We start from the raw sequence: 25,684 nt of genomic DNA on the forward strand, positions 1-25,684 counted from the left end.
ATCTATATCATACAATCATTTGTTGCCCCACCGAAAACATAGGGCCCCGAGTCTAGGCCACTAAGTCCAGACACTCAAGGCGAACAATAAGCCCCAACCACTCACATTAATGTCACATCCTGCTGAAGTGCTTTAACTCACTCGATCACTGGGCATCTAATAACCACATGACGGCAACAAGGCTAATGCACTACATCAATCTGAGTACAAGGGTCATCTTTGATCTCACTACATTCATTAGAGGACTGTCCCATATACTGTAAGGGAAAGTATTCATGTGCAGCACAGGTACCACAAATATTAATGGGCAAATCTTAACATTAAAATGGAAAGGTAACAGGACATACCAATAATACAAATTGGAGTTACCTGACCAATATTTATTCATCATAGTAATAGAGCAGTGAATATGTAAACCAAAATGCTGCTTTCATCAGCAGACAGACAGTAGACATGCATAATTGTGAAGCATCAGCAACCTTGACCCTAACAACAACAGGGCTCATATTCTCATCATATTAGGATTCCAGCACCTCTTCCATAACAATATACTTCAACTATTTCACCTCAGTATTCTCTTCTATGCTATTTACATCATTTTACTATCCACAAACTTGGTATAAATAACACAGGTGAATATTTAACAGGCCATATGCAGAAATAAATCAGTAGGGAAAAGGTGTTGGGGCATCTATTTAGATGACAAAAATATGAGTCCTTAACCCTAACGACACCAGGCCTTGGGAAAACACATTTCCTTGGCCATTACAGTTTGTCAGAGGCTACAAAACTGTTTTCAAGAAACAGGCTATGAAATTTTGCTTTACTGAAGATCAATTCAATGAACAGACATACTATACAACATTACTGCATGGTTATGAGTGAGTGGGCTGGTTAAACACTGTTCATATTGTATTATTATATGTTTCTTAAAAATAGGGGCTTTTGAAACAACACCCGAAATGGACAGCTGAGCCTGTCCTCTGAAGTCTGTGGCTACTTACACTGCTGTACTGACATTTAAACTGAAGATCTCGGGCCAAACCGTGCAACATCCCAATAAGGCTTTAATATGGAGCTTTATCAGAAGGCCTGAACTTGCACCTTTATAAATTGCTGCCTTGACTGTCTGATGAGTTCTAGCTAGGTAAAAAATAAAGATATCTACTATATACTGTACTAGCAATAGCATTACAACATAATATTATACATTAAAGCATTAACCAAATGAAAGATTTTGGTAATGTTGTATCTACAAACCAATTTTTTACATTCTGCATAAAATGTACAAAGTTTATATGGCTTCATGTATTTCTTTGGTCATACGAAAATATAGAGAAATAAGAGTTAGGCACCCTCCATTTTACTTAATAATAAAGCTTTTTCATTTGACTTGATTTTTTTTTTTTTTACCCTAAATACCTATGGCAAAGAGCAACAAAAATAAGTAACAAAGCTATCAAAATGTACAGAAGTAATGCACTTACTGATTACATAAGCAGTAACATAAGATCAATATTTTTCATTACACAATAATTACATCTGTTTCATTCACTTGGTATCTATACATCGCAAGGAGAAACACAGACTTACTATCTATTCTGGAACATGACCTACAGATGCCAGGAACAAAGGAAGGAAGGATGTAACTTGCGCTCATTTCAGCTGCAAACCAAGAACCAGGGGATAACCTACACTGAAAAACTACAACACAAGGATTCTACGTTCACATCTACAGGTAAAATGTCTAGAGTTAGTTACTAGAAGTAAAAGGTGAATAGATTGGGAGGGAGAGCAAGGACAGGAGATGGACTTTCTTTAAAATAAATACATCTATTCACCACAAAACCTCAAGTATTCACACTTCATGGGTGACCTGTAAACATGCTTAACTAAAAAATTCATGATAAGAAAACTGTTCTAACATCTCATACTGCATATTAAAATGTTGCAGTCACAATAAAATCATTGTATTTGGAATGGCAACTTGTGACACTGCTCTAGTCTTGAAAGTTCTTTAAAGTTTACTGTATGGTAGCTTGCACTTCCTAGTAAGGGCACAGCTTTGAGAAGTGTATAGATCACAACACTCTTCATATCTTTATAAAATAATAATAACAAGGCAAACACACATGCATGAGTTTACTGAATTGGATATGTATGATCACAAAACTCTATTGTCCTTTAAAAAAATAAGACACACACACATATATATGCATGAGTTACTGAATTTTAAATATAAAATTTTATACGCTTCACCAATAAAAATATGAAATCTACACAACACTTCCAACGCAAAGCAGAGGTAAGTGAGGAACAATATCAGGGAGAACATAATTTTGATATTTATGAGGGTATCTTCTTCCCACGACTAAGATGGAAGGAGTTAAACTAAAATTTTTAGTGTTACGAGAATTTACATAAAAATCTAATGGCAAAAGCAATGCTTTAAATGTATGAATAAGTTCAATACCATAACTACAATTCACTGGGCATGCTGTTATGGTAACAGTTCTCCTATGATTTTTTTTTTTTTCCCCCTTCAGTTCTTGCTTTCTGGATCCTACCTTACCTCAACCTTGAATGAGAAAAGGAGGTTGGGATGATGATGATGATGATGATGATGATGATGATAATGAATCCAAACATCTCTAAGCTATTCTTTCATTTTGTATTGTGATTAGTCAAGCTTCATGTGCTTTTTGACTTCATTCACCCTTCCATTTTTTTATTTTTTTTTTTCATGAAACTGCTTGTGGTTGCCATTGTGGTCCTAGGTTCATCTGGACATGAACCCAGTGGACTGAAGGCTGATGCTGCCCTTTTCCTGAAGTCAACCGTTTGCCTTTGGGGGGCTTGGGGAGGAAATGAGACGCTTGTATAACTAGGCAGCAAAACCTTTTGATTCTGTCAGTGCCACTGCATGAAGGCTTCCCTCTCCAGCACAATGTGACACTGCTAAACTAAAAAAAAAATGAATAACACAGACTGTAAACTGCTCCAGACACTCATTATTTACGTCCATGAGGCAGACCAAAACTAAGCAACCATGTGGAACCAATAAAAACACCGGACTGTCTAAAATGTTCCTGAGATATACTAAGAAGAAACCCTAACTAAAAAAGGCACAGGTGCAAGGCAATAAATCAAGCTAGCTATGAAAGTGTGCAGGAACATAAAGACATTCCAAGGAGCATGCGGGATAGGATAAGGAAAATACTTAGTGAGATGGACAGTTAGCAAGTTCCATATAGTATAACAAAGTATACTCGGCCTTACTTTGAACGTCACCCCAGAGGGACTGGCTAACAGGTAAAGTAAGAGAAATGAATCAAAAATTGCACTTCACAGGATGGCCAGGGGAGTTATATCAGTCACAATTACAACCATGACTTAAAAACGGATTGTATTCTTTAAATTTAATTGCCATTACAGTAAATAATCCTTAATAAACCAATAATTGTGGCATCTTATCCACACTGATAACAGTAATAATTAATCTAAAACTCTTCAGAACATATTGTATAGCTTCAACAACTATAATGTACTGCACTATAATCCATACTTATAGGAGGTCCAGATGCTATGAAATTAGTGATTCCATATCTAAATTTTGAAAAATGTATATGAAATGCAAATGAAACTGAATATCATAACAACACATTGCAATAGGGTGCACAATGAGCCAGTCTCTCAAAAGAACCCATCAGAGTCAACAGCCACAGAGGCTGTGTTACACTGGACACTGAGGGTGGCAGTGCTAGCTACAGTTACATCAAAGATGGCTAATGAGCAATGTTCTTTTTTTGCTCTTCAATTTCTGCTATTTTTTCGACTTCAACGTACCTGTAGCTGTGGTGCCGTCCACTCCAGCCATAGTCATCGCTAATAAAGCAGCATTGAGAGCCACTGTCCCTGATACATCAACAGTACTATATGAAAGAGCAACTTAGGTTTTACAGATTAAAACCATGATAAGTAGTTATTCAAAACATACTGTATGTCAACACAGATGACTGCTTGAGTGCACGGTGAATAGCAGAATACTAGATAAAAGCTGAACATGTCCCAACTGTTTTACTGTATGTTACTTTATTATAAGCTACAATACTTACCCTGTTCTTTTTGTGAAATCATGGAGCTACATTATCTACAGTGTCTTTGAGATGATGTTCTTCTTTGTGCATACTATTTGTAGTCCCTTTAAAGACGCAAGCAAAGTACCACCACCCAAAGTATTCAATGCACTTGCAAATTACCTGACACCAATAAAAAAAAAAATCCAAGACTAACAGCAGTGACACATACCTATAAATACCAACCAAATAAAGTAATTCATCACTTGAAATTCACAACTTAGAAATTAATTCCAAACATTAAAAAAAAGCACTTTCACAAGGTCACCACTAAGAAGGGAGGAAGTCAGAGGATTCTACAGTGGGTATTATCACGCAACTATCAATCACTGATATACCATTCAGGGCTGCAGTCTCCCAGCAAATCTCTTCATGAGGGTGCATATGGCTAGGATTTTGAGAGGAGAGATAAAACACCTGGTAAGGCATTGAAACTAAAGATGTCTTCACTCTCAGGTTATGGAAGTATGAATCTGATCATCCGCTTCAATCCAATGATGCCCTTTTATATTACTCTTGCTCCTACCAGGTAACTCCGGTTCAGAATAACTTTTCAAACAGGACAGCATATTTAGAGTGACTTTTCAAACATGAGAGCAGATCTGGAGTAATTTTTCAAACATGAAGGCAGATCTGGAGTGATTTTTCAAATATGAGAGCAGATTTAGAACTAATTTTCAAACAGGATAGGTCAGATATACCCTCAACTAACTCCAACACCATTGGAGATCCTTTCCAAGGCTGAAAAAACATTGTCCAGTGGTAGCAAGAATAGAGTAAAAAGAAGGCACCATCATAACTGAAGAAGATAAGTAATGATGAATGAGAATTGTACAAACTAAGAGAGAATATTCATGGGATCACTACAAGGAAAGCGAAGGTTCGGAGTACAGTACAGTACCATACAGTATGTGCATAATGTGGGGAATATTACTCAAAAATGATTTACAAGTATCATTACAGACATTTGTTGCAGGTTTTTGTGAGTAGTATATAAAAGGTCTTATGGGCTACATGTACTGGCAATGGCCTTCCTTCCCAGCTCGTCTTTGAAAGTATATTATAGCTTTGAGCTCAGTGACGGGCCTTTTTTTTTTTTTTTTTACATTTACTGGAATGGATAATGCACAATTAGAGTAGTCATGGCCGAGTTGGAATTCTGTCCGTATATGGGAACACAAAATTCAGTTGAGTTGCATGTCGCTTGCATGATGGAATTTTTTAAGTAGTACATTGATAGGACACATGAAATTCTGAGAAGTCACATTTAATCATCTTTGGTTTTATACTGCATAAAGAAGAGAGAGTTCATGTGATGCAAAAGCTATAAGGTTCAAGAAGAGAGAGAGAGAGAGAGAGGTGGGGCACTAAAATCTCATTCCACTATTCTCCTTTTGGACCCTTCCCCCCCCCCCCAACCACCATCTTCTAGTGTCTCTTACTTAAATGGAATTTTCTCTCCTAGTTAAGCAACAGTTCTTGCCATCAATTTTTTTTAAAGCATGATCTGCTTTTATTACTCCACCCCCTTCATCCTAACCCCACCCAAACTTCCACTGCCTAGATCAATTTCTGCATTTTTATCATTGTCAAAAAATTTTCTTTCCCTTTCCCCGATTCATTAGATTTTACTCATCATTTCTTCCTTGGGTCCTTCTACTGCTCTCTCTCACCCCAACTCCCTGGCTTCACTGCTGATGTATGATGACAAGAGGTGCATGGGGCAGCCCTTACTGTCAGTGGAGTGGCACAGAAAATAACAATCGTCCACCTCCATTTAAATGGTCATGATGTTCCCCCTATTGAAACCTCTCGCTCGCTCTCCCCCCTCCCTCTCTTTCTTTCATTCCCATTCCCCCAGTTTCACTGCTGATGAATGATGACAGAGGCTCGCGGGACGAGTCCCTTACGGTCATTGAGGCAGCACAGAAGATAACGATCATCCACCTCCACTACGACAGTCAGGATGTCCCCTCGATTGAAGCTGAGGTGACCATTGTCCGTGGCCATGCGGTGATGGAGAGTCTGCACCAACCTAAGTATATACATATGGGGGAAAAAATACATTAGTGTCCTGTGAAGCATCATGGTGATGGATTAGTACATCAAGTACAGGCAGTCCTCATTATAAGTAGCCTTTTTTGACATTCTTATTTACTATCCAGTCTTCAAAGTATTAAAGAGAAACTACCTAAAAAGTTTCAATACTGTACTATCTATGAAAGTGATCACCCAGTCTCCCCCATTATCCTCACCTACCAGTATAATAAGGATTGCCTATATCATTGTGGGGGTTGTAACAAACTGGGAATAAGGCAACATTTGCATTTATTAGGCAGAACAATAAGGTTTGTTAAAAACAGTACAAGTAGTACAGATGTTAGTATTTACAGCATAATGGTTTAATTGTACAGTCCAGCCAGTGAAGCACCTTCTAGTTTACTGCCTTGTTAAGTAAGAGGGACACACTGGTTACATACATTATTATAGTACAAGTGATGTAACTTGATTCCAGCATGAAATTCACGTACATAAGGTATATGTTTTTGTGGATGTGAAAGTACGATGAAAATTAACATTAAACAGGAATGCTGTTCAGGTGAAATATTTTTTCCATGATCACCTGTCCTAATGCTAAAACTGTTTTGAAAAAATATGTCATTCAATAATACAGTATAAAATGCAAGCTCATATGTGTAAAATGATGATGACAGTGATGTTCACGTTTTAATTTCACATATAATTTACTGATTACAATAACAGTTTTCAAGATACATAATTTTAACTACAAGATAAACTGATTTCAAACTACTTATTGCTGGTACTGTACTCAAATTTTACCTTTAAAGCAAAATGCAAATAGTAACACATCAAAACACAAATAAGGCTACTTCACCATGGCATAAGAGATGCTGCCAAAGAAAATACTGGTGTGTGAGGTTATCAGTTAAATAACTTGAAGAGAAGCAGAATCATTCATCAGACATGAATTAAGTCTACATGGCATGCATATCACCTTTGCATTCAGTACTCATCCTTCTTGCTTAGAGAGAATATCTTGCATTTACTCTCTGCTCTACAAAAGAATATTGGTTTCTACTGTAAAATGTTTCATTCACAGTAAATTAGTTAGCCCAATGAGCATGAGGATGTCTTTTGTCATTTCATTCTTCCCATCTCTTGATGATTTTACTCAGCTTAGGAAAAACTCTTTGAACTGGAAAGGTTTCATATTCACAACTTTAGTAAACCCCTTCAGAGGCCTTTCCAATGTTGAACAAAACTGTATGGTTGCAGTAAGAATATACTATTAAAAAAAGGGGGGAGGAGAGGGTTCACCTGGTTTCAAGAGGCCTTGTTCCCATGTAATATCCTTTTAAATCTACCCTCCCTGCTACTAGACAAATTCACTCAACTTGGGAAAGGCCTCTCATACTGAAGAGGTCAATATGACTGTATCTATCCCATCCAGTTCACGAAGTTTATCCTAAGAACAACAGATGTGTCAGGAGATGGCAAGAATAAAATGAAAAAGACATCCAAGGGCTGAATAGGAAGGGGAGAGGGTGAGTGACAGAGCTAGGTCTGGCCAGCCCCAAGAGTGACATGCCGGGTAACTGGGCTAGATTCAGGTGACTGAGCTAGACTCAAAGTGACTGGGCTACACATACATGTCACAACACCAGCCAGTGCCAAGAAAGAATTTTAGTTTCAGTAGCTGGGTGCCAGATTGTACAGTGTCAGGTGCAATACTTTACCTTGGTACCCAAGAATGAATCCCACATGTATTAGATAAGGAACGATGATGATGGTGCTCTCTTCTTTTGTGCTTTGAGACAGTGCTGTTTATGAAGTCATACTCCAAGTTGCTTTAGAGATCTGGTAATACCTCTTCTTTAGCAATATATTTTGTTTATCATGCATTATAATTCTCATGTATATTTAATCTAGATCATTTTACTAACAACATACTTTGAATCAGTATCATGAAGAGAATAATAAGGTACATTGTGCAGACTATATTCCTAAGGAAGAGGTTACGAAATCTCAAAGACATTTAATATGACCCAAAGGCTCATTAATTTGGTGAGTTCTTAATGTTGCCTTCAAAGTTAAGAGTGATTGTGGACAACTACTGTTATTATTACTGTATTAGTTTTTTTTTTTTTTTCCCCCAAAGCAGATGAACCCTTATTTGATGCTGATAATAAACTGTACTTTGCCAGTCCATTTATGAGTTTAACCCCATGAATAGGTGGACATAATTTTTTTTAGCTTATTTCTGCTATCTCCTGACAATTTTATTTAGCTTAAGAGAGCATCCTCATAGTGAAGGGGTTTGTGAGGCTGTACTTAACACATTCAGTTTGAAAAGTCTTTCTTAAGGCAAATAAAATCACCTGAGGGTACCAAGAATAAAATCTGAAATACATCATCAAAATCAATGGATTAATCCCTTCACTTTGATGATGCATTTATTATTTTGTTCTTGCCCCCCAAGATTATCTTAATCATCTCTGGAAAGACATCTTGGGGTGAAGGGATTAATAATGGCTCAATCTAACCCCTACAGTTCAAAACATCTCTCCTAAGATGAGGAAAATTGTCTGTAACCAGCCAAAGTAAAGTGGAAAAATACATCATCAGACTGGAGGCATTAATAAAATAAAAAAAATGTCCACAACCACACTTAGTCTATGAATGCATTATAGGTACCTACTTGGGGGCATCTCCCGGTGCTACCCGCCTGCCATGGCTCGCGGACCGAGGCTGCACACCATATTTACGTTGGCCCTCATACCTGCCACTGCTCCCGCTGCCCTTGTCTCCGGAGTTGGGTACTCGTCCAGGCACTGATGAGGCTCTCACGGCATTACTGCTGATTGAAGTGGGGCGGGGAGCAAGCCGGGATCGCACGGAGGGGGGCCGACTCCCCACTTGCTCATCACTTGGAGAATTCTGCGCTGTTGCCTTGTCTTTCAGTGAGCGTCGGGGGGCGGGCTTAGGCAGTTCTTTAGGGGAAGCTGGATGCTTTGGTGCCTGCTTGAGCTGTGGTGAAGTTTTTTCCTTTGATGGGTCAAATGGTTTGAATGGTCGCTGTGGTGAGGTCATGCTCACAGGACGAGGTATTCTGGATCTGCTGCCACTGCTTGGACTCAGGGCCTTTTCTGGTTGAGGGGATTGTTGTTGTTGCTGTTGTGGCAGCTGCTGCTGCTGCTGTTGCTGTTGTGATTTATATGGTTTCTTCTCAGGCCCGGCCATTTGTTCCCACTTTAACTGTAGCCTACGGAATCTAATGCCATCAGAATCTTCATCTCTTTCTGATTCTGTACACGCCCTAGACCCCTTTTCATTTTCCGTGTCTTTTTCTGACGCTGACCTCTCACTCACATCACCATCTCTGCTGGAGACATCACTAACACGTAAATCTGATGGTTCATCATCAGTACATTCACTAACTCTGAGGTGTCCAGGCCGGCCCGAGTTTTTAGGGTTATCAAGGGAGTCTGTATAATCCTCTGATGAAGTGCCGCCAGTTTCCTCCAGCATAAGTTTGTCAATGGCTGTAAGGAGTCTTGAGCCCAGCTGTACACCACTCCATCGCTTCCTGAGGGTGGGGTTGAGGTTGTCGTTTGCCACATGGTCATAGCAGGACCTGGGTCGTGGGCTCCTGCTGCGCTCTCTCCCTGGTTCTGTTGTTGACTGCAGAAGCTCTTGGTCATCAAGCTCAGGAGATGTCAACACCCTCATCAATGCCTTTACTCTATCCTGCTGAGCTGCGTTCTTGAATTCCTTTGACTCCTTTGAGTGCAAGTGGTCAAGGACTGAGGGGGGTCTCTCTCCAGGACTCTCCTTTGAGCTGGTGTGCAAAAGAAGCCGCTCTTCCATCTTCTGGAGACTGGCATGGAGGGCCTTGTACTCGTGTAAAAGGTCCAGGTTGAAGGGTAGCAGAGCCAGTGGGCGAAGGGATAGCAGGAGGTCATCATAAAGGCTCTTGGTGGCAGTGTTGGAGAGGTACAGGAAGGCCTCAGGGTGGTAGTGCTTCTGGATTACACTCTCCCTTGTCCTCAAGTAACCCAGCCATGAGTCCAATGACCGTATGCTGTAACATAAAAATTGTAATTCGTAAAGTATACAGGACTGGCTGTTACCATACATATACTAAAAGCAAGTGTCTGATGAAAAGGTGAAAAAGGATGACTGTTATCTGAAGCACAAGCAGTAAATGGTGGTGGTACACTGAGAATGTTGGTTATGGAATCACTGCATGACAACTGTCTTTTAGTTAGAAAGCGGTGCATTGGTTCGCACATTCAGCTCACAACTTGGAAAACATAAGTCTTACTCCTTTGTCCATCATATAACTGGACAGTTTCCTTCTCCCTTGTTCCAGTTTTCTGGTAATGCATGTACAACTGGGGACCTGGTTGTAACACTGACTGTCATGAGTCATGTTCTGTGGGAAAAATGGACTACCTGTTTCAGTGACCCTTGTACATCCATGTATGGTAATGGTAGATGGTTTTTCTAGAAGACAATTCTTAAGTGAGGCAATGGAGATTAGTTGCTGTACCCTCAGCAAGTATACTGCCTCTCAGAGGAATAAACAAACATATAAACAGATATGTATGTGGTGTGACATGAAAAGAAGTGTGCTGCTTTGGTGTGATACCACAAAATGAATGATACTGGGAGACTGACAAAATTAGCTTAAAATGTTAACTGGATATGCAATGCTACATGTGAAAAGGATGATAAAGCTGAAGTATACAGTACAGCCTGGAAGGAAGCTGGAATGGAGTGAAGGCCTGCAGCTCAGTCAAGATAATGATGTATGGAGGTCTTTCTGTTTAAGTCACCTTAGATGACTTTATGGATCAAAGAATCAGACTAAAGCTGGGAGTGGATACTATATAGCTTGTATTATTGTCATTGTGCTTTACAACAATAATATGCAAACAAATTAGGTACATGGTCACAAGAAAGCCAGTATGATTAAAATATTTACACTTCCTTAACCCGTACTGTGCTAGCGACATAGACCTACGTCCCCTTCAAAACGGCCAGTGATGTACATCTACGTCCTGTGGCACTGACAAGTCACTGCAAGAAACCGAAGTAAAATGGAAGGTAATATCATATCTCGCTGACTTAGACATTTCTCCGCTATGCTTACAACACTGATTTATGGCGTGGGAGGCAAGTGAGTCTTCAAAGGCTCACAGCCGCTCTGCTCTGTCTGTAACCTTGATTTCAGAGGATGAGTGGCAATAATCTGACTCGATTCGACCTACTCTCTGGCTTTGGTGATTACTTTTACTAGTCCCAGGGATTTTATATTAATGTATTAAGCCCATTTACCCAGAAAAAAATCCGAAACTGGTTCACAAGGTCACAGAGGCTCTGCTCTCTCAGTAACCTCAAAGATTTCAGAGGATGGGTGGCATCAACCTGACTCGATTCAACCAATTTCTGGCTTTGGTGATTAATTTTATTAGTGCCTGGGATCTTATATTGATGTATTAAGCCCATTTAGCCAGAAAAAAAAAAATCAAAATAAATTCACAGGCTCACAGCTGCTCTGCTCTCTCAGTAACCTTGAAGATTACAGAGGTAGAGTGGCACCAACCTGACTCAATTCAACCAACTTTCTGGCTTTAGTGATTACTTTATGAGTGCCAGGGATCTTATATTGATGTATTAAGCCCATTTAGCCAGAAAAAAAAATCTAAAATTGGCTGGCATAATTTTTTTTTTTTTCCAGTGTAGTATGGGCCAACCTGACTCGATTCAACCAAGTTTCTGGCTTTAGTGATTACTTTATGAGTGCCAGGGATCTTATATTGATGTATTAAGCCCATTTAGCCAAAAAAAATAAATCTAACATTGGCTGGCATAGTTTTTTTTTTCCCCCAGTGCTGTACGGGTTAATGACTGGTTCAAAATACAATATCCTGTAGAACAGCAGATTATAATGTAGTGCTGTGCATAATATTACCATTACAAACAATAATTATTAACAAAAGACTACAGGGAATGAGTCCTTTGTTTTCATACTTAACTAAAATGATTACAACAGTAGTCTGCAACACTACTTACTTTAATAGGCCAAAGATGAAAGCATTGAACTTGATGGGTCCCTCGGAAAGACATTCTTCACTGTTCAGGGTCAGCACTAGGTCATTCAGGGCCTTGGTGGAAGGGCCTGTGAAAAACCATGGTACAGAATGGTTATGCACCTACTCCCCTCGCTCACATAATGCACCTCACTTTCACGGCATTGTCATCAAAACTTTTTCCCACCTAAGGATGGAGAGAGGTAGGATCCAGGAAGCAATGAAAGAGAAAAATACGAACGTGAAAACTAATCTACACAATGCCTAGTGAAATGGACCACATACTCATTCACTCACCACTGACGCTCCGAAAAAACTTACTTCACCTCACATGCAAACCACCTGGCTGTGGTCAGTACAGATGAGCCTGAGACAACAATAACAATGCAAATATGATTACACTGTCCTAAATTCTCCTCAGCATACCATGCTCTCTAAAACTTCTTCCTTATCAGTTTACTCCTTATCAGTTTACAGTACAGTGCAGTTCTCTGCGATCAACCATTATGTTGATGCTCATGCACATGGGTATTTCATTCAGGCTAGCACATGAGAGTTTTCTTCAACTTAGAGAAATACTAGCAGTCAATGGCTTCAACACAATAATAATAATAATAATAGCAGTCAGACAGATTATATTCTGGTTAGGAGGGCTGATAGGAGGTTAGTGAGGGATATTAAAGTTATAGGAAGTGAGGAGTGTGTGCAGGAGCACAAACTATTGATCTGTGATATGGTGCTTAAAGAACGGGTGATGAAAAAGAGGACTTATGCACCTAGGAGGAAAATATGGAGGCTGGAAAACCAAGTAGTACGAGATGCCTTCCATAGCGAGATGAGGAGAGTGGTGGCTGAACAGGGGGCCGTAGACAGAGGCATTAATGAACAGTACAGAGCCCTCAAGAACAATCTCTTGAGAGTTACTGATGTAATATGCAGTTGGACAAGAGGACCACCAAGACATAAAGTAACTTGGTGGTGGGATGAGGGTGTAGAAGCTGCAGTTAAGGAAAAAAGAAGCTGCAGTTAGGGAGAAAAGAAATGTGGTAGCAAGGAGGAATACTTGGCTGCCAAGCGCAGGGCTAGAAGCGAGGTATACAGGGCGAAGTCTGACTCACAGAGACTTTTACTTGATAACCTAAATCATGGGGAAAGGAAAAATATGATATTTAAGGTGGCAAATCAGTTGAAGAGGGATAATCGGGATATTATAGGTATGCAGTGTGTGAAGAATGATGAAGGAAGGGTAGTGGTGAACAGTGAGGATATTAAAGATGCATGGAGAGAGCATTATAGCCAATTGCTAAATGAGGAGTTTGACTGAGACAGGGAAGGTTTGGAGCCAGCAGATCCAGTGTTTGGCCCTTGGCCTTTGATTGATGCTGCTACTGTGAGTAAGGCAATAGGCAGGATGAAGGTGGGGAAGGCAGCAAGTGTGTCTGGGTTGACTGCCAAAATGTTTAAGGCCTCAGGAGATATAGGGGTGAGGTTAGTCACTGACCTGATAAATATGATTATTTATGAGTGTGTTTACTAAGCTGGGTGGTAACCATATAACCAAATTTTGGCGCCTGGTGGTTTAGTGGGTAATTATTGCGCTCCAATCGGATTGAGCCGGTGAAGGTTTATATCCAAGGGGTGGTTGGGGTTGATTGCTCATGTAATGCCACTTAGGGATGAATGAGGCTGGTCACTCTCATTTTAAATGTTGGGACCAACTGCCTAGCCCCGAGCTCATACGCTCCTCATGGGGCAATGCAGGATTGGATGATGGATGGATGGATGGATGGATGGATGGATGAGTGTGTTGTCCCAGATGATTGGCTGAAGAGTGTACTTGTAAATGTGTATAAAGGGAAGGGTGATGCCCTGGAAAGAGGAAATTATAGGGGTATAAAGCTTTTAGATCAGATAATGAAGGTAATGGAGAGAGTTTTAGAAGGTATGATTAGAGAAAGAGTGAATATTGATGAGATGCAGTTTGGGTTTATGCCAGGTAGGGGGACCACTGATGCCATATTCATTGTTCGACAGCTTCAGGAAAAGTATATTGGTAAGAAAAGGGATCTGTATTTTGTTTTTGTTGATATGGAAAAGGCCTTTGACAAAGTCCCTAGAGAGGTGGTGAAGTGGGCAATGAAAAAGCTTGGCTTGGAGGAGTGGCTGGTTAGGGTGGTTATGGCTATGTATGTGGGTGCCTGCACCCAGGTAAGAGTGAATGGAGATTTGAGTGATGAGTTTTCTGTGAATGTTGGTGTGCATCTGGGGTCAGTTTTGAGTCCCATGTTGTTTATCGTGGTACTGGAAGCCCTCTCACGAAACTTCAGAAACAGACTCCCATGGGAGATGTTGTATGCTGATGACTTGGTGTTGATTGCAGAGAACAAAAGGGAGGCAGAGGAAAGGTTTAGGAAGTGGAGAGATGGTATGGGGCACAAGGGCTTAAGGGTAAAGGCAGATAAAACAAAAGTGACGATATCTAGGGTTGGTGGTGGTACTGTCAAAGACAAGGGAAAGTGGCCATGTGCAGTTTGCCCCATGGCCTGGGAAGTAATTCCATCTTGTGCGGTGTTTGTGATAAATGGGTGCACAAGAAATGTAGTGGTATCAGAGGTAGACTGTGAGATAAAGCTGATTTTATGTGTGCAACTTGTCGGAGAGAGCAGATGGAGATTGTCAGGCATGAAAGAACTGAACTTGCTGGTGAATCTCTTGAGTGTGTGGAAGAGTTTTGTTATTTGGGAGACATGTTGTGTGCTGGAGGTGGGGCTGGAGCTAGTTCTGTGGCTAGGGTGAGAAGTGGTTGGAAGAAGTTCAGGGAGCTCTTGCCTCTCCTGACAATGAAAGGACTCTCCCTACGTGCTAAGGGGTCTCTGTATGTAACGTGTGTTAGGAGTGTAATGCTGTATGGTAGTGTGACCTGGGCAGTAAAGGAGGAGGATATTCGCTGGCTCAGATGTACAGAAATGACAATGATTAGGTGGATGTGCTGTGCATCCCTGCGTGCAAAGCCTAGTGGGGCTGGGTTTACGATGGAAGAGTTGAGAGGTAGGATGGGACTGGAGTGTATTGGTGTTGTGATGAGGAGAGGTTGATTGAGATGGCTTGGGCATGTGGAGAGGATGGGGGATGATAATTGGGTGAGGAAGGTGAGAAGTGTTAATATTGAGGGTGGGGTTATGAGGGGTAGACCAAGAAAGACATGGGATGAGGTCATTAACCCCTTAACCGCGGGGCGTCACTTTCGTAACGCTTGGGAGCAAGGGATCATACCGCGGGGCGTCGCTTTTGTGATTCTGTGTTATTTTGAATTCACCCGGGCTTCCAAGTGGGGGCTTGTATCATGTATCAGTACTGCCAATGTCCAACACTACTCAGCACTCCTAATCTCATCTGTACTCCCATCCATCGTTGACAATTTAGCCATTTCTCCCCGTTCTTGACTCCCCTCCCTACCCCCCCTCCATTACCCTATCCTCTCGCCTGCCCGGCCATGCTACGCTAAGTAAATCTTCCCTGGAATTTTTCACTGATTTCATCCATTGAAATAAGCCCTATGTCGTATTCTTATACCAAATAATATATACAAGAAAGAAATAAGGTAAGTGAGAGTGCCATACACCTGGAATTGGCTAATTATCACCTGACAACACCTCACGTGCACTCGTTCGCTAATTTTCGCTGTTTTTTTCCCCTTGAAATATGCCGTATAATCTATTTTCGTAATAAATATACATGTAAGGAGGGAAGGGAGAAGCCTAAGTGATATTTACATTCACCTGGAACTACCTAATTTATAATGTATTGTCTAGAATTCCTGCCAATCATATCAGTGCTACACAAAGCTGTTTCAAGATTTAACATTGGTAGCTCTGATTATATATCTCCTAAGTAGGCCTCTAATCTATTTTCATAATAAATATACATGTAAGGAGGGAAGGGAGAAGCCTAAGTGATATTTACATTCACCTGGAACTACCAAATTTATAATGTATTGTCTAGATTTCCTGCCAATCATATCAGTGCTAGACTTAGCTGTTTCAAGAAGCAATATTGGTAACTCTGAATAACCCCTAAACAGGCCTCCAGGCTGGCTGGCCCTGCGTTATCAGTTTACTCTCATCTTCCGAAGTGAGGGGACGTATGTTTCTTCTTGCTGACTTCAAGGCCTTTTTTCACCCCCATGCAAATGGCTCTGTGACCTTTACCCCCTACTAAACCTCGTGTGGAAAGAGGTAAAGGGCTGACAATTGATAAAAGAGTGACTATGATCTTTCTATTGAGTAAAACAGTGCAAGTGGAATTGTAAATAATGTGTAAATAATGTGTAAACAGCAAGTGAAAGTAATGAATGTAAATATACGTGAACAATGGAAAATAGTTTTATAAGTTATTTCAAGTGACAGTGCACAACACAGTGTAAATAAAATAGAAATGTAAATAACGTAAATAAAATAGAGAACGTAAATAGAAATGTAAATGAGTAGTATTATAAGAATACGAGTATATACCCTAGGAGTAATGAAAGTGAAAGTTTCACTCTAGCATGTCTGAATGCTATGAGTTATGAGAGTGAAGATGAAAGTGACATTCACTCTCAATGCCAGTATACAGGACGAGAAAGCGAATGCTACGTATTATACTGAAAGAAATTGAATCCCTACAGTGACAATAAACTAATACTACTGAAGGAAACTTATGGATAAAGACTGTAGATATATATAAGTGTTATATAGTAACAGAAATATAAAGTGTGAGGGGTTTTATGAATAATAAATGACAGAGTAACAAAAGCGAACTAGTGCCAGTGCAACGATCAGACGCGCTCGTAATTTCCATTGCTTTCACAGTGGTTTTTTTTTGAGTATGGATCCCAAACTACTTGAAAATTGTAGAATAGTGTTTATAGTGTTTGTATCTGGCTGTGGTAATCATATTACGGGTTGTCGGGAAGTGTAAAGTGGAGACTTCGTTACCCTACTTCAGAGGTCTCCACAAGTCCTACGGTAACCGACGAAGGCTCAACAATCATTCCAGGAGAAAGCTGAAGGTATGTGCCATAAGCATATGTAATTTTATTATTCTAGGACTAATAACTGATTTTTGGCAAATATTTTTTGAGAGTCTGTCGGAGCCCAAATAACCCCGCGGCACATGCAAGTCATTGGTAAACAAGCCCGCGGTGTAGGGGTTAAGTGTGACCTCAAGGTCAAGGGATTGAACAGGGAGGCTGCAACAGATCATGCACCATGGACAGCTGCCATTAGGTGACCAAAGCCAATGCATGCAAACATGCTGGGGCCTTTAAAAACAAAACAAAACGATCATCTTCATCTGGACCTCCTTTCACACGCTAGGGAAGGGTGAGCAGTAGCAATGCCCAGACAGCCCAAATTTGCCCAATCCAATGGGTGACACTTCCATTCACTCATCATTCAAGTCCCCAGAATCCTGGCTCCATCTGATACGCCAGAAACATTTGCCACATTCTGTAGCTTCACATAAATGTATCCGATAGAGTCAATCAGGATGCTGTCATGTTAAAAAGGGGTGCCAAATCCCTGATTATGCGCTTCTCCTCACAATATTCATCCATCCAGCTCGGTCTCTTGTCAGTTGTGCCTTGAGAGTAAATGTAGGAAAGAGTCAAGTGATGGTTATTAAGAGAGAAGATGACTCCCAGTGTGATGTTTCAGTGAATGGAGAGAGACTGGAATTGGTGAGAGAATTCAAAGACCTGGGTACAGAGATAAAAAAGAGATAAAAATGTGCAAAAGAAGTGGAAAGTAGAGTGACACAAGGAAGGAAAGTTGCTGGTGCAATGAAGGCCTTGATAAGAAACAGAGGCTTGAATGTTGAAGCTACACGAGGCTTACATGAAGAAGTGTTAGTGCCAACTATTGTGTGGCATGAAAATGAAAAGTCAGGAGTGAGAGCAGTGGGGATGGGACTGCTGAGGAATGTATGTGGAGTACAGAGAGTGGATAGGATAAGAAATAATGTGATTTGCAAAAGATGCATTCTAGAATACTTATTGATAGGGTTAGGTATATAACAGAGGAGCTAGTTGGAGAAGAACAAGGGGGATTTAGGAAGGGAAAAGGGTGTGTAGATCAGATATTTGTTCTAAGATGTTTAATGGAGAAGTATCTAAAGAAGGGAAAGAAAGTGTATGTGGCCTTCATGGACTTGGAGAAAGCATAGACAGAGTGGATAGGCAAGGTATGTGGAAGGTATTAAGAATATATGGAGTGGATGGGAAATTGCTGAGTGCTGTGAAGAGTATGTTCGAGGGAGCTAGGGCTACCGTGCGAGTGGATGGTGGGCTGAGTGAGTTGTTTGATCTAAATGTGGGACTGAAACAGGGATGTGTGATGTCTCCATGGCTGTTTACTATATTCATGGATGGAGTTGTAAAGGAGGAGCAAGGTAGAGCTGTGGATGTGGGAGTGGCTCTAATGAATGGTGGTGAGATGTGGAAGATTCCGGTGTTGATGTTTGCTGATAATACAGTATTGCTGAGTGAAGATGAATGGAAGTTGCACGGCTTGGTGAATGAATCTGGGACATTAGTGTAAGAAGAGGAATCTGAACGTTAATGTAAACAAGAGTAAAGTTACGGTGTTTGAGAGGAATGAAGTCACAGAATGCACAGTGAGGTTGGACGGTGAGGATATGGAGAATGGGAGTACATTCAAGTACTTGAGTAGTGTGATGAGTAAGGATGGAAGTTTTGGGGATGAAGTGCTCGAAAGGGTACAGCAGGGAAGGAAGGTTGTTAGTTCACTGAAAGCGGTGATGAGAAATAGGGAGGTGAGTATGGAAAATAAGAAGTCACTGCATGATAGTACTGCGATCCCTACCCTGATGTATGGAAGCGAAGCGTGGACCTTGCTGGGGGGAACAAGTCAAGAGTGAGAGCAGTGGAAATGAGTTACCTGAAAGGAGTATGTGGAGTGACAGGGAGCGACAGGTTGACAAATGAAAAAGTGAAAGAATGTTGTGGGTTGAATGTGGATGTAACTGAGAAAATAAGGAGAAACACACTCTGGTGGTTTGGACATGTGGAGAGAATGAAGAATGAAAGACTGACTAAGAGGTAGTATGTAGGTGAAGTGGAGCGAGGGAGAGGGAGGGGGAGACCAAGGATGAGGTGGAGGGATGGAGTCACGAGGTATATGAGGGAGGAGGGGGGGAGTGAGTTGGGGGGAGGGCAGTCAAATGGTGGGTGACAGAGCGACTTGGAAGCATTTTGTCAGCAGCCACCCTTTGCAGGCTTAGGGCGTCAGCTATAGATAGATAGATAGTGAAAGATGTGGAATGAGGAAGTCTGTGGACACCAGAATCGAAGAGTGTACTGAGATGGTATGGTCATGTGGAGAGAATGGATAACAATTGAGTGATGAAAAAGGTATATATGAGCAAATCTGAAGGAGGTACAAGGCGAGGTAGGCCAAGGAGAAGATGGAAGGACATGGTAGATGAGTGTGTGAGGAAGAGAGGTTTGGAAAATAATAATAATAATAATAATAATAATAATAATAATAATAATCCATCCATCCATCCATCATCCAATCAACATTGCCCCAAGAGGAACATAGGAGCCTGGGGCTAGGCAGTTGGTATCGACATTTAAGATGAGAGTGACCAGCCTCACTCATCCCTGAGTGGCATTACATGAGCAATCGACCCCAACCACCCCTTGGATATAAACCTTCACTGGCTCAATCTTATTATAATAATAATAATAATCATAATAACAATAACAATAATAATAATACCATATAATTTTGTTCAGATGAGAGAAATCCAAGCAGTCAAAGAGTTAAACTTGTGACACAGAACTTGTTAATATGATCTGCTGAGTACCATGAAAGTATACTGGAACTTACCATATTTTCTGGTGTACAGCACACTCCAAAGCATAGCACGCACCCTAGTTTTCAAGAGAAAATTTGGAAGAAAACTAGGTTTAGGCCTAGCCTAACAACATGAGGCTGCAGGACTTCCACCTACCTTACCATGATGCATTGTTGGATACATACTATGCTGCTCTTAACAAGTTTTTATTTCTTTACAAACACTAGCACTCTAATTTCAAATGTACTGGTACCTGTATCGTTTCATGCTATATCTCTGGAGAATCTGAAATCCCACAGAAAAATATCAAAACTCTTGAAACAACTGCCATATGGCATTTGTTTGGGCCTGACACACCAGCTACCAAACAGCAATGTTACCAAGGACGGCAAAAATTCCACTGTAACCCTTCTGTCATATTCCGCCATTCTCTTTACTTAAAAGCAAAAGAAATTGTTACCTCTTTACTGATACTCATGTAACTTCAAACTGACGACATCAAGTTTGGCAGACACATCTGTTAAGGAGACGACTTTCCTGACTGATATGGGTGTAGTGAAACAGTTTAGTGTGTTTTAAAGTTGAGCTTTGCGCTTTTGAAGTTTTCTGTTTGGCAACGCTGTCTGTGAGTTGGCAGTAAACAAACCATTCAGAGTGCTGTCAGTCACATGAAAAGCTAAAGTATTGATGCCCTTACAGTATTCTTATAAAGACTGAAGAATTGTTCACTCTATGATAAAATAATATTACAGGCCTAGAGTAAACACAGCCATGAACTATGAAGGATAAAAAATAATACAGAGGTACACTTTCATCAGTTTCAGGAAGACATAGCCACATCTGGGTTTGACTGTGGCCCATTCCTGCCGTACTAAAATAGGTAGCTTCATTGTATAATGTGCAGGATATACCATGAGCAATTTTTTTTTTTTTATAAAAATGCATGTCATGCACCGCGAAATACAGTAATTCCTTTCACATGATGATGCTTTTTTTGTTGTTGTTGTTGCTACTGAGCTGATTTTATTAAACACAGAAAAGACCTGTCAAATAGGTGGGTTTAGATGTATCCTTCATTATCCTCTACAGTATAAGTTAGTAGTCTTTCCTAAGCCAAATAAAGCATCTGCAGGTAACAATGAAAATTTGAATAAGATGTTATCGTATTAGTTGTAGTAGTTGGAACCCCAGGCTCATCTAGTCATGAACCCAGCAGACCACAGGAAACTAATGCTGCAGCCCACCATCTTCCTTTTGAGAGGTGGGGATAGTTGAGGGATGTTTGTGCAATTGGGAAGATCCTCCGTCCTGCTGCACTGATGCCACCACAAGAGTGTGTCCCTCTCCAGTGCCATTAACATACTCCAGTGCCATTAACATACTATTTGGGTTAAAGAGACAAGTCAGGTAAGCTGAGCAACTCACTGATCTGACTGGTGACCTCAATGACCCGCCACACGGAGTTGTTGATCTTGCCAAAGAGTGACTGGAGGGATGGATGAAGGCCGTCACTGAGCAGAGCATACACTGCTGGGCATAGCTTGTCCAAGGCCAACTGAGCCACTGCTGCTGTCACGCTACTCGTACCTGCATTACAAAAATATGTCAGTACCTAAGAACTGGTCTTACATTTTAACATGCATAACATGAATTACGGGAAAAGAAATCCTAGTTACAGTATAAACCATGGCTCTTTTCCATTTTTTTCTTTTTTAAACAAAAATAAAATACCAGTACAGCACAATCCTTGTGCATATGTACACACACACACACACACATCCATCATCATTATCATCACCAACATCCTGACCCTTTTTTTCTTATCTAGAGACAGTGTGATGTAAGACCATGACAAAAGAAAAAAGAATGTACAAAAGTGGGTACTACCAACAGATTGTCCAATTACCATAAATGATCCACATAATCATTCAAATCCCTGAAATTCTAGCTCCACTTCCCAACCATAACCATGATAAAAAAATATATATATATATAAATAATTAAATAATTAAATAAATGCAGTACAGAAAACTCTCAATTATCCAGCGTAATTCAGCAATGCCCTATGCCAAATAACGTGAAGTGCTGGATATTGCACAGTACCCCACACTGGTTCAATATTCAGAGCTGGATATTGCACTGCTAGCCATATTGACCCTCTATCCTAAAATCTTTCCCATGAGTAAATGATGAAAATTAAGCATAAAATACAATAAAGTAATGATAAAATACAGCAATACTGTACAGTAATACGGTGCCTGTTGGTTATCATTCATGAGCCGGTTCATACACCTCAATACTTGATGTTGCACAGGACCACTGCTTACATCCTGTTTTGGCACCGGATACTACATAACTTTGCTGGATATTGTCTTAATAGAGCCGTGCCAGCAACACCAGATACTGCACTGGGCCGAATTTTGCAATAATAGATAATTAAGGGTTTACTGTAAATAAATAAATTAAATAAATAAATAAATGAATCTATCTATCTATCTATAGCCAGTTGCCATAATCCTGTATGGGGTGCAGCTGTTTGTCTTTGAGTTAGCTGTTTTACAGGGAGGGGCACTAACTCTCTGCCAAATCACTTGCTGACAGGCAGGGAACACATGTGGGTTAGTTATATGGTTACTACCCTGCATTGTAAATGGGTTCCTGTCTTAACCTTTGCGTTGCGAGACACAGCTCAGGCTGGGCGGGCTGTGCATCACCGTTAACTACTCCACCCCTATGCAAACTTACGCATGGTGCTATGCAAAGATGGAGAGAGGGAGACTTTTTTTCTTTTCACCAGATGATGCCCTAGATGTTTATCTTCAAGTTTACAAAAAACAAAACAAAAAATTTTGTTTTGTATCATTTTTCACTTCTCTCTATGTAAACTTACGCATGGCCGTCCGCAAAGAAGGAGAGAAAGAGATTTTTTTTTTCCCACCAGATAATGCCCTGGATGTTTACCTTTAAATTTAAAATAAACAAAAACTAAAAAAAAACTTTTCTTCATTTTTTTGCACCATGGGGTAGGATTAAAAAAAAAAAGGTAATTGCGCAATCCACAGGTTAAAGGAAACAATTAGGTTTCACTCAATGTAAAGCCACCCAAAAAGGAAAGAGGAAGAATAAAAAGTAACAGAAAATATGGGAAAAATGGGAAGAGAGGAGGCCAGATGCTGAAGAAAAACATGATAAAGGTGAAGAAGTAGGCAGCACTACATCAGGTGACTGGATAATGGTTGCCACCAACTACCACAGAAATAAATGAATAAAAAATTTGCTTAGATTAAAATGGAAACCTCCACTGCAACAACCTCTTCAACTAAATATGGGCTAGCATCTCTGAATCATGAAAAATATATATATATATATATATATATATATTAATATATATGAATCTATCTATCTATCTATTGCCAGACGCCTCAATCCCGTTTGGGGTGGCCACAAACAAATCGCCTCCAAGTCGCCCTGTCCCCCGCCATTTCACTGCCCTGCCCCCAACTCACACCCCTCTCTCTCATATACCTCTCCACCCCATCCCTCCATCTCATCCTTGGCCTCCCCCTCCCTCTTCATCCCTCCACCTCACTCACATACACTCTCTTCGTCAGTCTTTCACCCTCCATCCTCTCCACATGGCCAAACCACCTCAATGTGTTCCTCATAACACTTCCTCTCACATCCACATCCACACCACAATGCTCCTTTATATCCTCATTCGTCAGCCTGTCTCTCCATGTGACTCCACAGGTTCCTCTTAAATAACTCATTTCCACTGCTCTCACTCTTGACTTGTGTCCTTCCAACAACATCCAAGCTTCACTTCCATACGTTAGAGTTGGTATCACAATGCTGTCATGTAGTAACTTTTTCACTTCCATGCTAATTTGGTCTATCTAACATCAGTTAATCTGATATGTTTTGACATAAACTAATCTGGTCCTGGTCAGTCCTGGCACCAACTAGTAATTTTGTCAACTCTGTCTATCTCTCTATTGCCAGACCCCTCAATCCCAAAAATGATGGTCACAAACAAATCGTCTCCATGTTGCTCTGTCCTCCGCCATTTCACTGCCCTCCCCCCATCTCACACTCCCTCTCTCATATACCTCTCCATTCCACCCTTCCACCTCATCCTCAGCTTTCTCCTCCCCTCCCCTCCTCTCCTCCATCTCACTGAAAATACACTCTCCTCATTAGTCTCTCACTCTCCATCCTCTCCACATTGCCAAACCACCTCATTGTATTTCTCCTAATGCTTTCTATCACATCCATGTCCACACCAGAATGCTACTTCACTTCCTCATTTGACAGTCTGTCTCTCTAAGTAACTCAACATGCTCCTCTCAAATAGCTCATTTCCACTGCTTTCACTCCGACTTGTGTCCTTCCAACAAGGTCCACGCTTCACTTCCATATGTAAGAGTTGGTATCACAATACTATCATGCAGTAAATTTTTTACTTCTAAGTTCACTTCCCTATTTCTTATCACTGCTTTCAAAGAACCAGCATCCTTTCTTCCTTGTCAAATCTAACATCAACTAATTCTGTCTATTCTGACATAAACTATCTGGTTCATGCTACACCAGCATCAACTAGTCCGGTCTGTTCTGATGTAAACTCACCTAATTTGGTCCGTTCTTGCTGTGAGGTTGCTGATGAGAAGTGAGTCACCAGCTTTTCCACTGCAGCTCTCACTGACAACACAAGGGTCTTCTTGTCATGAGCATCATAAAGCAGAGGGCGGGCCTCCTCTTCCGGTCCCTCCACACCCACAGTTCCACCACCCCCACCACACCCTGTGTCTGAATTCTGGTTCTGAGAGATAAGAGTATGAAGTGTGAGTAAGAGGTAAGTGAACGAAAGGAGTGAGAGGGAAGAGGTGACAGACATGAGTATGAGGAGTGAATCTCTCTCTCTCGATCACTCTCCACCAACACTGCCTGACACCCTGCATCTGGGTTCTGGTTCTAAGTTGAATGTATGAGGTGTGAGTATGCTAGTAAAGAGAAAAGGATGGTTGATCCTTCAGCCCAAGGATTTGTTTTATACTTTATTCTTGCTATCTGCAGATGATTATATTCAGCTTGGAGATATTTTCTGAAAAGGAGGGGTCAAATATACCCTTCAGTATCCCCTTCATTATTACAGTGCTCTCTTAAATTGAATAATATTGTCTGGTAGCACTATAAACAAAACAAAAATGAGGTCCTCAGGCTGAATGAAAAGCAACTGCCATTCACATACTATTAGACAGGCCTAAGACTAGACAAGAGCAATCCACAGTCCACATAATTTAAGAATAAATAACAACTGTGCTTCTCTGGTGATATCCATCCATCCATCATCCACTCCTACATTGCCCCATGAGGACCGTTGGAGCCCGGGGCTAAGCAGTTGGTCCTGACATTTAAGATGAGAGTGACCAGCCTCACTCATCCCTGAGTGGCATTACATGAGCAATCAACCCCAACCATCCCTTGGATATAAACCATCACAGGCTCAATCCGATTGGAGCGCAATAATTACTCACTAAACCACCAGGTGCCAAAATTTGGTTATATGGTGAT

At 40.7% G+C, this 25,684-nt stretch overlaps 1 protein-coding gene across 4 annotated transcripts in view; it reads right to left on the reverse strand.

Moving 5' to 3' along the window:
• Window positions 1-356: 356 nt before the first annotated feature.
• Window positions 357-25,684, reverse strand: part of LOC145411317 (uncharacterized) — a 139,323-nt gene continuing 113,995 nt past the window's right edge. For 3 of the 4 annotated variants that reach the window (XM_080281342.1, XM_080281343.1, XM_080281341.1), the window contains exons 6-10: window positions 24,740-24,932; window positions 21,539-21,700; window positions 12,237-12,342; window positions 8,857-10,239; window positions 357-6,171 (exon numbers count right to left, since the gene is read on the reverse strand). In XM_080281342.1, coding sequence (XP_080137468.1) covers window positions 6,000-6,171; window positions 8,857-10,239; window positions 12,237-12,342; window positions 21,539-21,700; window positions 24,740-24,932 — 2,016 coding nt within the window. In that variant the 3' untranslated portion in view covers window positions 357-5,999. The remainder of the gene's footprint in view (window positions 6,172-8,856; window positions 10,240-12,236; window positions 12,343-21,538; window positions 21,701-24,739; window positions 24,933-25,684) is intronic. The other variant, XM_080281344.1, reaches the window with a different exon arrangement.

The sequence above is a fragment of the Coenobita brevimanus genome, chromosome 89 (genome assembly GCF_032717465.1).
Source record: "Coenobita brevimanus isolate Jiangsu-jjx chromosome 89, ASM3271746v2, whole genome shotgun sequence".
Taxonomy (NCBI): domain Eukaryota; kingdom Metazoa; phylum Arthropoda; class Malacostraca; order Decapoda; family Coenobitidae; genus Coenobita; species Coenobita brevimanus.